Genomic DNA, 13,196 nt, shown 5'->3' with positions numbered 1-13,196 from the left:
GTCGAGGCACAGATCTGGGGAAGGGTATCAAAAAATGTCTGCAGCATTGAAGGTCCCTAAGAACTCTGTGGCCTCCATCATTCTTAAATGGAAGAAGTTTAGAACCACCAAGACTCTTCCTAGAGCTGGCCGCCCGGCCAAACTGAGCAATCGGGGAAGAAGGGCCATGGTCAGGGAGCTAACCAAAAACCTGCTGACAGAAATCCAAGGTTCCTCTGTGGAGATGGGAGAACCATCCAGAAGGACAAGCATCTCTGCAGCACTCTACTAATCAGGCCTTTATGGTAGTGGCCAGACAGAAGCCACTCCTCAGTAAAAGGCACATGACAGCCCGCTCGGAGTTTGCCAAAAGGCACCTAAAGGACTCTCAGACCATGAGAACAAGATTCTCTGGTCTGATGAAACCAAGATTTAACTATTTGGCCTGAATGCCAAGCGTCACATCTGGAAGAAACCTGGCACCATCCCTACGGTGAAGCATGGTGGCGGCAGCATCATGGTGTTGGGATGTTTTTCTGCCGCAGGGACTGGGAGACGAGTCAGGATTGAGGCAAAGATGAAAGGAGCAAAGTACAGAGACATCCTTGATGAAAACCTGCTCCAGAGCGCTCAGGGTCGCAAACTGGGGTGAAGGTTCACCTTCCAACAGGACAACGACCCTAAGTACACTGCCAAGACAACATAGGTGTGGCTTTGGGACAAGTCTCTGAATGTCCTTGAGTGGCCCAGCCGGAGCCCGGACTTGTACCCGATCGAATATCTCTGGAGAGACCTGAAAATAGCTGTGCAGCGACGCTCCCCATCCAACCTGACAGAGCTTAAGAGTTTCTACAGAAAAGAATGGGAGAAACTCCCCAAATACAGGTGTGCCAAGCTTGTAGTGTCATACCCAAGAAGACTCGAGGCTGTAATCGTTGCCAAACGTGCTTAAAGGCCAAAGTACTGATTAAAGGGTCTGAATACTTATGTAAACGTGATATTTCATTGTAGTTGATCATCCAAACCGTTTTGTTAAATATTTGTTTCGTTTTTTGTGTAGAGACATTATCCAGAATGAGATTGTGATGTTATATGAGTTTGTTGGGAGTTTTTTTGGAGCATTTCATACTTTAGACACATGTTCATAGTGCATTGTAGTCAATGGCAAGTGATGTCTCAGCAAAGTGTGACAACCAATTTTCTCTGTAACACAACAATATATATATATATATATATATATATATATATATAAAATCCTGTTTGGGGGATCAACTACAAGCACAGAAAGAGTAAGGCCACATATAAAAATGGGTCAACTTCCCTTTTAATTGGTTTCTATACAGACAGATATTCAGGGAAAGAAAGTCACATTGATGAGTCAAGTCACAGGTTGGGAATAAGCCTAGTCTACTAATGCCACGTTCAAAACAACTGTAGTCAAATCATGACGCCAGTGATCTTCAGGTTGGAAAGTCAAAGCTCTAGAAAGAGGCACTCGTTCTGGAGTTGGATGACCGTTCAAATGTATTTTTCCCCAGTCGGAGCAAGTTTTTCCCCTGAGTTCTCAGTTGTTTTGAACGCACTGAAGTCAGAGATTTCAGAGTTCCCAGTTGTTTTGAACGCACTGAAGTCAGAGATTTCAGAGTTCCCAGTTGTTTTGAACGCACTGAAGTCAGAGATTTCAGAGTTCCCAGTTGTTTTGAACGCACTGAAGTCAGAGATTTCAGAGTTCCCAGTTGTTTTGAACGCACTGAAGTCAGAGATTTCAGAGTTCCCAGTTGTTTTGAACGCACTGAGGTCAGAGATTTCAGAGTTCCCAGTTGTTTTGAACGCACTGAAGTCAGAGATTTCAGAGTTCCCAGTTGTTTTGAACGCACTGAAGTCAGAGATTTCAGAGTTCCCAGTTGTTTTGAACGCACTGAAGTCAGAGATTTCAGAGTTCCCAGTTGTTTTGAACGCACTGAAGTCAGAGATTTCAGAGTTCCCAGTTGTTTTGAACGCACTGAAGTCAGAGATTTCAGAGTTCCCAGTTGTTTTGAACGCACTGAAGTCAGAGATTTCAGAGTTCCCAGTTGTTTTGAACGCACTGAAGTCAGAGATTTCAGAGTTCTCAGTTGTTTTGAACGCACTGAAGTCAGAGATTTCAGAGTTCCCAGTTGTTTTGAACGCACTGAAGTCAGAGATTTCAGAGTTCCCAGTTGTTTTGAACGCACTGAAGTCAGAGATTTCAGAGTTCCCAGTTGTTTTGAACGCACTGAAGTCAGAGATTTCAGAGTTCTCAGTTGTTTTGAACGCACTAAAGTCAGAGATTTCAGAGTTCCCAGTTGTTTTGAACGCACTGAAGTCAGAGATTTATGAGTTCCCAGTTGTTTTGAACGCACTGAAGTCAGAGATTTATGAGTTCCCAGTTGTTTTGAACGCACTGAAGTCAGAGATTTCAGAGTTCCCAGTTGTTTTGAACGCACTGAAGTCAGAGATTTATGAGTTCCCAGTTGTTTTGAACGCACTGAAGTCAGAGATTTCAGAGTTCTCAGTTGTTTTGAACGCACTGAAGTCAGAGATTTCAGAGTGAAGAGCAAAATAATCCACTTGTTAAACTATATAACATGCTGTCAAAACGTTCTGATCAGTGTTTAATAATGAGCCAACTAGACAAGATGATCATGAGCAGCACTCACCTCAACTTAGCTAACATTACCAGAGCATAATTGTAGCCTAACCAATATCCAATCGGAGATTCAGTGAAAAGAATACACATTTTTTGTGGTTGAGACAGTGTTTCCCAAACTCGGTCCTGGGGACCCCAAGGAGTGCACGTTTCGTTTTTTGACCTAGCATTACACAGCTGATTTAAATAATGAATTCATCATCAAGATTTGATCATGTGAATCAGCTGTGTAATGCTAGGGCAAAAAACGAAACGTGGACCAAGGGAGGCCCCAGGGCCGAGTTTGGGAAGACCCTGGCTTTAAACCTCTTGGTGTTAGGGGGCAGTATTTTCATTTTTGGAAAAAAAACGTTCCCGTTTTAAACGGGATATTTTGTCAGGAAAAGATGCTAGAATATGCATATAATTGACAGCTTTGGATAGAAAACACTATAACGTTTCCAAAACTGTAAAAATATTGTCTGTGAGTATAACAGAACTGATGTTGCAGGCAAAAGCCTGAGAAAAATCCAATCCGGAAGTGCCTCATGTTTTGAAAGGGCTGCGTTCCAATGCGTCCCTATTGAGCTGTGAATGTACCATCAACGAGCTTACGCTTACGTATTCCCCAAGGTGTCTACAGCATTGTGACGTAGTTTTACGCATTTCTGTTGAAGAATAGCCATAGGCGGCCACATTGCGTAAGTGGTCACATGGTCACATGGTGGCTCCGAGAGAGATTCTCGCGTAAAATACAGAGGTAGCCATTATTCCAATCGGTCCTAGTGAAAAACGAATTGTCCCAACGGATATATTATCGAATAGATATTAGAAAAACAACTCAAGGATGGATTCTAAACAACATTTGCCATGTTTCTGTCGATATTATGGAGCTAATTTGGAATATTTTTCTGCGTTGTGGTGACCGCAATTTCGGGCGATTTCTCAGCCAAACGTGAAGAACAAACGGAGCTATTTCGCCTACAAAAATAATACTTTGGGAAAAAATTAACTTTGGCTGTCTACCTGGGAGTCTCGTGAGTGAAAACATCCGAAGTTCATCAAAGGTAAACTATTTAATTTGATTGCTTTTCTGATTTCCATGACCAAGTTACCTGCTGCTAGCAAGGCATAATGCTATGCTAGTCTATGATAAACTTACACAAATGCTTGTCTAGCTTTGGCTGTAAAGCATATTTTCTCATATAAATCTGAGATGACAGGGTGATTAACAAAAGGCTAAGCTGTGTTCCAATATATTTCACTTGTGATTTTCATGAATAGGAATATTTTCTAGGAAGATTTATGTCCGTTGCGTTATGCTGATTAGTGTCAGATGATGACAACGGTCCCGGGATGGGGTGGGGTGTCACTACAGGTTAAGAAAACAGTATGTATGTGATGGGTGAAGTCACGTGCATTGCAAAGTTAAGAACTGCCAGGAGGATAGTCGCTACCTATCGACCATCAAGAACTTCAGAGTGCAGTGCGTGCCAATTCTGCCTCAGCATTACGGCTACATTTCATATCATAAGCCGTAGGTAGCACTTCACCGCAGTCATCACTAGGTCGGTTTGCGGAAATAAAAGTTTAGGCTTTGATACCAGCAACACTTTTCAGATATAAAGAAAAGGCGGAAAAATGTTGCCGCGATGTTATAGTTGGCAAAAAAAGGGTATTGGTGTGAAATGTGTATATATGGGAACGAAGGAGAAACAGCAGGGAGAGAGAGAGGAAGAGACGGAGGGTGTAAGAGAAGAAGACAGATAAGAAGAAGATAAAGAATATAATGAAATGGTTAGAGGGTAAAAACAGGGGACTTGGAAAGGAAAGAAATATGGTAAAGATGGGACAGAGGAGAGGGATAGAGAGAAGAGGCAGAAATAGAACGTGGGATACAAGAGAACAAGCTAAAGTAAATGCTTTACAAAACATTAAGAACACCTGTTCTTTCCATGACAGACTGACCAGGTGTATCCAGGTGAAAGCTATGAACTCTGCTGTTAAATTCACTTCAAATCAGTGTAGATGAAGGGGAGGAGACAGGTTAAAGAAGGATTGTTAAGGATTGTGTGCCATTCAAAAATGTAAGTGCCTTTGAACGAGGTATGGTAGTAGGTGCCAGGCACACCGTTTTGTGTCAAGAACGGCAATGCTGCTGGGTTTTTCACGCTCAACAGTTTCCCACGTGTATCAAGAATGATCCACCACCAAAAAGACATCCAGCCAACTGTGGGAAGCATTGGAGTCAAAATGGCATGGGCTTTCGACAAAGTCCATGCCCTGATGAATTGAGGCTGTTCTGAGGGCAAAATGGGGGGTGCAATTGAATATTAGGAAGGTGTTCCTAATGTTTGGTTTACTCAGTGTACGTGGAAAAAGGATTGGCAGTGGAGGACAGAAACGGACATACAAAAACAGCAATAAAAGAGGACTAGGTTACAGAACTTAGCAGAGTGTGTGTGTATGAACTCACGTTGCGTGGCTCCTCGGGGGGGTGCTCCAGTCCGTCGGGGGGGCTCATGCTTCGCGAGGAGGGCTGGATGCAGACCACCTCTCTCTCCCAGCCTGCACCAGGGGTCGGGGGGGTGGCCGGAGGGGCGCATGCACCAGGGGCCTCGGGAGGGGGGCGGGGCATCTGCTCAGGGGACAGGGCACCGTCTGCCCCGTCTGGAGAAAACACAACAGCCACACAGAAAACAGGAGGTGTCACCACTGAAAACGAGCAGGATCGATGTCTCTTTAGCTGGGAGAGAGGGAGATGTGGCTGGGGTTCAACAGACCTATGGGAGGAGGAGAATGTAACAGGTTGACAGTGAGAGAAGATACAGCGAGAAGAGAAGGGGAGATCGAGAGAGACAGTAAGACAGACAAACACAGATATTGTAGATTATAGATAGCTAGAGTGATGTAGAGATGCCTGTTGAGATGACAGCCAAAGAGACAGACAGATAGATGGGGGCAGAGGGTTTCACCTCGAGTGTTGTCGGTGGAGTAGGGGTTCCCGTACTGCAATTCTGCAGGTCTCTGGGGTACCAGGGGGGGTGGGGAGGGGTCCTGGGGGTAGGGCAGGGGGTAGCGTAGCAACACAGGCTGTTTGACCTCTGACCCTTGACCCTCAGCCTCCTGCTCCCTCTGTCGGTCCTGACACTGATGCAGCTCCTGGCACGGGGACAAGGAGACTGCCACTGAGAACAACTTCAATAATTTGAAACAAATATCAGCAGCGAATAAAACCAGGAAATCCTTTTCATTCATACAGCTGGATAAACAAAACCAATGCAATGGGGCGTGGTTTCAGCTTGACATTACCCTACTTTTAAAGTCTGAAAATATTTGACAAACTTACATTTATGAGTGAAATGTCCCTTTAGGCTGGGCCACAATCTTAGATATACAGAAAATGCATGTCTGTATGTATAACTGTAGCTATGTATTTAAGTGATAATGCCACAGAAGCTGTGGTTTGGAGGATATATTGGCATGGGTGTTGTCTTGGGCCAGCAAACTGTGCCAATAGTTTGAGCTCCATTTTTATGGAATGGTCTGCCTACCCATGTGAGAGACGCAAACTCGGGTCTCAACCTTTAAGTCTTTACTGAAGACTCATCTCTTCAGTGGGTCATATGATTGAGTGTAGTCTGGCCCAGGAGTGTGAAGGTGAACGGAAAGGCTCTGGAGCAACGAACCGCCCCTTGCTGTCTCTGCCTGGGCGGTTCCCCTCTTTCCACTGGGATTCTCTGCCTCTAACCCTATTACAGGGGCTGAGTCACTGGCTTACTGGTGCTCTTTCATGCCGTCCCTAGGAGGGGTGCTTCACTTGAGTGGGTTGAGTCACTGATGTTATCTTCCTGTCTGGGTTGGCGCCCCTCCTTGGGTTGTGCCGTAGCAGAGATCTTTGTGGGCTATACTCGGCCTTGTCTCAGGATGGTAAGTTGGTGGTTGAAGACATCCCTCTAGTGGTGTGGGGGCTGTGCTTTGGCAAAGTGGGTGGGGTTATATCCTTCCTGTTTGGTCCTGTCCGGGGGTATCATCGGATGGGGCCAGAGTGTCTCCCGACCCCTCCTGTCTCAGCCTCCAGTATTTATGCTGCAGTAGTTTATGTGTCGGGGGGCTAGGTTCAGTTTGTTATATCTGGAGTACTTCTCCTGTCTTATCCGGTGTCCTGTGTGAATTTAAGTATGCTGTCTCTAATTCTCCCTTTCTCTCTTTCTTTCTCTCTCTCGGAGGACCTGAGCCCTAGGACCATGCCTCAGGACTACCTGGCATGATGACTCCTTGCTGTCCCCAGTCCACCTGGCCGTGCTGCTGCTCCAGTTTCAACTGTTCTGCTTGTGATTATTATTACTTGACCATGCTAGTCATTTATGAACATTTGAACATCTTGGCCATGTTCTGTTATAATCTCCACCCGGCACAGACAGAAGAGGACTGGCCACCCCTCATAGCCTGGTTCCTCTCTAGGTTTCTTCCTAGGTTTTGGCCTTTCTAGGGAGTTTTTCCTAGCCACCGTGCTTCTACACCTGCATTGCTTGCTGTTTGTGGTTTTAGGCTGGGTTTCTGTACAGCACTTTAAGATATCAGCTGATGTACGAAGGGTTTTATAAATACATTTGATTTGATTTGAATATATCCTCCAAACCAAGGCTTTGAGGGCATTATCACTTTTATACAATGGTTACCATCATATTAAAATAATGATTGACATATTTTCATTAAAAACTTTATTTTAATTCATTTACTCATCCTTCCACGAGGATATAGTCCTGAGGTTGTTACCCAAGCCATCTGGTAGTTGGTTCGATTGGCATCGTTGCCATTCCAAACAAAAAATGGTTGCTATGCAGGCTTTTCCTCCTTGGTAGATAGCCGACTACACAGCTAACACAATCACTTCAAACTGAAGCTGAAAAGACAGCAAACCAGCTGCATTTGTTTTACCAGTTTGTCTATTGACATTTCTTTGCATATATCCATACAAATGTTGCGAATTCATGACTTCCACTGGCAGAGGAAAGCCGCCTGTCTCGTCCTGACACGTTCATTCTCGACGGGACAGTGGATATCACATTTCAATGTTGTAATAATGTTGCAAATGTCGGAGAGACAGACAGCAAGGTTCCTACAAATCTCAGCTGCTGTAAACCAAGTGCTAGCCAAAAGCAACGGGAGATCATGTCTAGCTGCTTTTTACAGTGGAGATCAGGTTGATGCCTGGCCGGGACGTGCAGTGACTTTCCAGATGGAACAGTCAACAGGCATTTCGCCATCATAGCCAGTGGTAGTCTGAAATGCACAATGGCTGGAACATGCTTTTAACCAATCAGCATCCAGGATTAGACCCACCCATTGTATAAATATCCATGGCCCTGGACTAAGTACCACAGGATGTCACATCTATGCCCCGTCTGAAATACCCTTTCCTATACCTAGACACCTCTCCTAGATCTGAAATACCCTTTCCTATACCTAGACACCTCTCCTAGATCTGAAATACCCTTTCCTATACCTAGACACGTCTCCTAGATCTGAAATACCCTTTCCTATACCTAGACACCTCTCCTAGATCTGAAATACCCTTTCCTATACCTAGACACCTCTCCTAGATCTGAAATACTCTTTCCTATACCTAGACACCTCTCCTAGATCTGAAATACCCTTTCCTATACCTAGACACCTCTCCTAGATCTGAAATACCCTTTCCTATACCTAGACACCTCTCCTAGATCTGAAATACCCTTTCATATACCTAGACACCTCTCCTAGATCTGAAATACCCTTTCCTATACCTAGACACCTCTCCTAGATCTGAAATACCCTTTCCTATACCTAGACACCTCTCCTAGATCTGAAATACCCTTTCATATACCTAGACACCTCTCCTAGATCTGAAATACCCTTTCCTATACCTAGACACCTCTCCTAGATCTGAAATACCCTTTCCTATACCTAGACACCTCTCCTAGATCTGAAATACCCTTTCCTATACCTAGACACCTCTCCTAGATCTGAAATACCCTTTCATATACCTAGACACCTCTCCTAGATCTGAAATACCCTTTCCTATACCTAGACACCTCTCCTAGATCTGAAATACCCTTTCATATACCTAGACACCTCTCCTAGATCTGAAATACCCTTTCCTATACCTAGACACCTCTCCTAGATCTGAAATACCCTTTCATATACCTAGACACCTCTCCTAGATCTGAAATACCCTTTCCTATACCTAGACACCTCTCCTAGATCTGAAATACCCTTTCCTATACCTAGACACCTCTCCTAGATCTGAAATACCCTTTCCTATACCTAGACACCTCTCCTAGATCTGAAATACCCTTTCCTATACCTAGACACCTCTCCTAGATCTGAAATACCCTTTCCTATACCTAGACACCTCTCCTATATCTGAAATACTCTTTCCTATACCTAGACACCTCTCCTAGATCTGAAATACCCTTTCCTATACCTGGACACCTCTCCTAGATCTAAAATGATCCATTGGAGCTTATGTTCGATTAGGAGCAACTTCAGGGTTTTCTATCATAGAACACCAAACAGTTCTACCTGCAGTTCTATCTGAAGTCAACTGCTAGAATGATCTAGTCTTACTGTGAGAGGTGTCAAACACCAGCCCACATAGCTCTCGCATGCTTGCTGAATGTGCTCCCCCCCTCTTCCCTTTCTTTCTCCTTCCCACCTTTTTCTTCCTCCCTCTCTTGATGACTTCATTAGTGCAGGGCTATCCGGTTTAACATTTAAACGAGGGTGACCGCGGGGTGAAACAGACACGAAGGCTGGCATTTCCACCATTTAATGGTTAGTCTACTACGGCAGTACAGTACAGGGATGGGTGTATCATTAGTTGAATCTAGAAATTGGGGCAGAGGGAGGAAGCTATGTTGGGGTATCCAGTGCTTTGGTAGGCTTATAACAGCTAAACACTTGCAGGCTTCAGCAGTAGCTCTATGAAATCATTTTATACCATCTCAAACATATGACAGCTCATAGGTCCAGTGTCCTGATGTTTTAACAGCTGTGTAAACTGTGTATTTCCTGAGGTCTTATGCTATGACAGCTGTATGAATGTTCATAGTACCTCCTTGAGTTGGTCCTTCTCTCTGAGGGCCTGAGCCAGACTCTCCTTCAGCTCTGTCACCTCTATGGCCCTCTCTGCCATCTGTATCTACACAGAGGAAACAGACCATCAGACAAACATCAGACAAACACTGTACCCATTGGCCACAAGGAACAGAGAACTTAGAGATTTATCCTTTAAGAACCCATTGTAAGTCATCATGTATATACCATCCCAGACATAACCTAGTCTAGTGCACTGGGGTAAATATAAATCAAGCAAAGTTTACATGGCTGTGTGTCTGGGCTCTTCTCAAACAACTACAAAGGCAGCTACTCTGCCTGACTCTCTCCGACTCCCCCTCTCTCCAACTGACTCTCTTCCCACTATCTCCCCGACTCTCCCCCTCCCTCCCCCCTCTTCAGCTCCTCCCGACTCTTCCTCCCCCGACTCTCCTTCCCTCCCTCTCTCCGACTTTCCTTCACTCCCTCCCTCTCTCTCCCGCCAACTCTCCCTCCCTCCCTCTGACTCTCCCTCCCCCCCTCCCCCCGACTCTCCTTCCCTCCCTCTCTCCGACTTTCCTTCACTCCCTCCCTCTCTCTCCCGCCGACTCTCCCTCCCTCCCTCCAACTCCCCCTCCCTCCGACTCTCCCTCCCCCGACTCTCCTTCCCTCCCTCTCTCCTTCCCGCCCTCCGACTCTCCTTCACTCCCTCCCTCTCTCTCCCGCCAACTCTCCCTCCCTCCCTCCGACTCTCCCTCCAACCCTCCCTCGTCTGTCTTTTCCCCATTATCTCTTTCTACAGTATGTATCCATTTCCCTCCTCCTCCATTTCTCTTTCTCTCCCTTGTTCTTGGTGAAGGGGGCTGCAATAGTGCAATTCTCTCCATTCCTCTCCTCCTCTTTTCTGTCATCTCCTCTTAACTCCTCGTATATCCTCCCCTCTTCCCTTCGCCCTCCTCTCCTCCCCAGTGTGTGTGTGTGATGTAAACAGCTATAAAGCATGTGTATCTGTGTGTCTGGGGCTTGGGGTTATAACTGTGTGTATTTATCTCTATCTGGAGACATTATCGAGAGAGAGACTACTATTTACTGCACAGATAAACACACTCACTCCCAGAGATCAAGCACACACTCACTCCCAGAGATCAAGCACACACTCACTCCCAGAGATCAAGCACACACTCACTCCCAGAGATCAAGCACACACTCACTCCCAGAGATCAAGCACACACTCCCTCCCAGAGATCAAGCACACACTCCCTCCCAGAGATCAAGCACACACTCCCTCCCAGAGATCAAGCACACACTCACTCCCAGAGATCAAGCACACACACAGAGCTAGAAAGGAAGACATTTTACTGTACTTGTGCATTGAAACTGAAACACACACACCCTCACTGAGCGAGAAGTACACACTTAATCGTGAGAAACACACACATTCAGTGTAGAGGACCATGGTGATGAACGGTTAAAGAGTAACAACCAAGCTAACCTCACAGGGCGGACCTAGACACAACCTTATCAACCTGGCAAAGAGACTGGGTGTGTTTGTGTGCCAGAATGTGTGCGTCCATGTGTGTGTGTACAAATGTGGTTAAATGTGAGCATGATCGTGTGTGTGCGTGTGTGGATGACTCACCCTGAATCGCTCCTCCTCATTGGCCAGTCTCTGTTTGAGCGTTTCGTTGATAGCACACTGCTCCGCCCACTTCTCCTCCATCCTCGCCAGCTCCTCCTCCACCGAACGAGTCTGCTCTTTCTCTACCTCCTCCACACTCCTCCTCTCATCCACCTCTTCAGCACTCCTCCTCTCATTCTCCACCTCCACCCAACTCTCCATCTTCATGCTCATGAACTCACCTCCTACACTCCTGTCCTTCTTCCTCTCCTCTTCCACACTCCCCTCTTCTTTCCCTTCCTCTCCTCCACTCACTTCCCTCTCGTCCCCATTTCTCCCCTTCCACTCCTTCTCCCCTACTCTCATGGTTTCCATGCCTGAGAATGTATTGGTGTATGTGTGTTCCCTGTCTTTGTAACTGCGGTTAGGGACAGTAGGCCTCTCAGTGTCTCCTCTCAGCACAGCTGCAGCCAGATTGCCTGCAAACACAAAGAAGTTAGAGGACTTAGTATTAAAGAGAAAAGTGTGTGTGTGTGTGTGTGTGTGTGTGTGTGGTCAGTACCTGCTGTAGGTGACTCTGGACTGGGTGTCAGTGGCTCCTGTGTCGTCTCAGTAGCAGCATTTCTTTTTGACTCCTACAGACATAAAGGGGAAATAAGTTGAGGAAGCCATTTCAGACCATTGAGATGTACCCCAATGATAAACTCTCAGTCATTAGATATAATGTTTCTGTTACTGAATCAGGCTGGGGACATAGGAGACCGCTTTGCTGCTTATGAAATGGCACCCTATTCACTAACATTCCCTACTTTTGACCAGAGCCCTAAGGGCCCTTATGAAATGTAGTGCACTATATAGGGAAGAGAGCCGTATGGGCCCTGGTCAAAAGTAGTGCACTATATAGGAAAGAGAGCCTTATGGGCCCTGGTCAAAAGTAGTGCACTACATAGGGAACATATATGTATGGGCCCTGGTCAAAAGTAGTGCACTATATAGGGAAGAGAGCCGTATGGGCACTGGTCAAAAGTAGTGCACTACATAGGGAACATATATGTATGGGCCCTGGTCAAAAGTAGTGCACTATATAGGGAAGAGAGCCGTATGGGCACTGGTCAAAAGTAGTGGACTAAATAAGGAAGCAACCTGTCAGTGGCCTTGGGTGTGTGCCACTAGATGGTGCTATGGTGTGGTGTATTACAGTACTGCAGACAGACAGACTCACCCCCTGGGCCTCGCTGAGCTTGGCCACCTGCCTGCGGAGTCGCTGACACTCCCTGTACTTCTCCTTGTAGTGCTCAGCGGCCATGTGGAGACGCAGCTTCAGCTCCTCCACTTCTCTCTGTAGCTCAGCCTCCGCCTCAGACACCACACACCCCCCCTCACTGGAGGTCCCCACACCCTGAGAAAGAGGGAGGGGGAGTAGTTCAGCACAAATAAATCATTCAATATTGGAATTCTGTTACTAAATTTGTCTACAGCACACAGCAGTTGTACTCTTACATTTCTATTCTTAAAAACTAAGAAAGATCCATCTGTGGATATCTATGGTCTCCTTACCACTTCCTGTTGGGAGGTGGTCCTCATGCGGTCCAGCTGCGTCTCCATTCGCCGGCACTCGGCCTGGGCATCGGCCAGGCTGGCGCGGAGGGCGTCGACCTCCAGGCGGGCGCGGTACAGCTCGGTCATGGTGCGGTCGCGGGCACTCGCTGAGTCGCGGAGCTCTGACACCAACATGGCGGCCTGCTGGCGAGACGCCTGGAGCTGCTCCTCGGCCTGGCGAAGCTTCTCCCTCAGACGACCCATCTCAGCCTGGAGAGAGGGAGGGGCAGACAGGTTAATACACACAGGTGCTGCGAGGCCTGACACACAGTA

General features: G+C 46.4%; 1 protein-coding gene across 5 annotated transcripts in view; it reads right to left on the bottom strand.

Moving 5' to 3' along the window:
* The window catches only part of tax1bp1a (Tax1 (human T-cell leukemia virus type I) binding protein 1a), a 44,690-nt gene that overhangs the window by 2,596 nt on the left and 28,898 nt on the right, over nucleotides 1–13,196 (bottom strand). For all 5 annotated transcript variants that reach the window (XM_036953323.2, XM_036953324.2, XM_090209077.1 and 2 more), the window contains 7 exons: nucleotides 12,882–13,133; nucleotides 12,547–12,723; nucleotides 11,887–11,959; nucleotides 11,346–11,803; nucleotides 9,726–9,812; nucleotides 5,602–5,788; nucleotides 5,103–5,296 (listed from right to left, as the gene is read on the bottom strand). In XM_036953323.2, the coding sequence (XP_036809218.2) occupies nucleotides 5,103–5,296; nucleotides 5,602–5,788; nucleotides 9,726–9,812; nucleotides 11,346–11,803; nucleotides 11,887–11,959; nucleotides 12,547–12,723; nucleotides 12,882–13,133 (1,428 nt within the window). The remainder of the gene's footprint in view (nucleotides 1–5,102; nucleotides 5,297–5,601; nucleotides 5,789–9,725; nucleotides 9,813–11,345; nucleotides 11,804–11,886; nucleotides 11,960–12,546; nucleotides 12,724–12,881; nucleotides 13,134–13,196) is intronic.

The sequence above is a fragment of the Oncorhynchus mykiss genome, chromosome 18, assembly GCF_057628025.1.
Source record: "Oncorhynchus mykiss isolate SJ-2025 chromosome 18, ASM5762802v1, whole genome shotgun sequence".
NCBI classification, from domain to species: domain Eukaryota; kingdom Metazoa; phylum Chordata; class Actinopteri; order Salmoniformes; family Salmonidae; genus Oncorhynchus; species Oncorhynchus mykiss.
The sequence above is the reverse complement of the archived record's forward strand: the minus strand, read 5'-3'. Positions and strand labels throughout refer to the sequence as shown.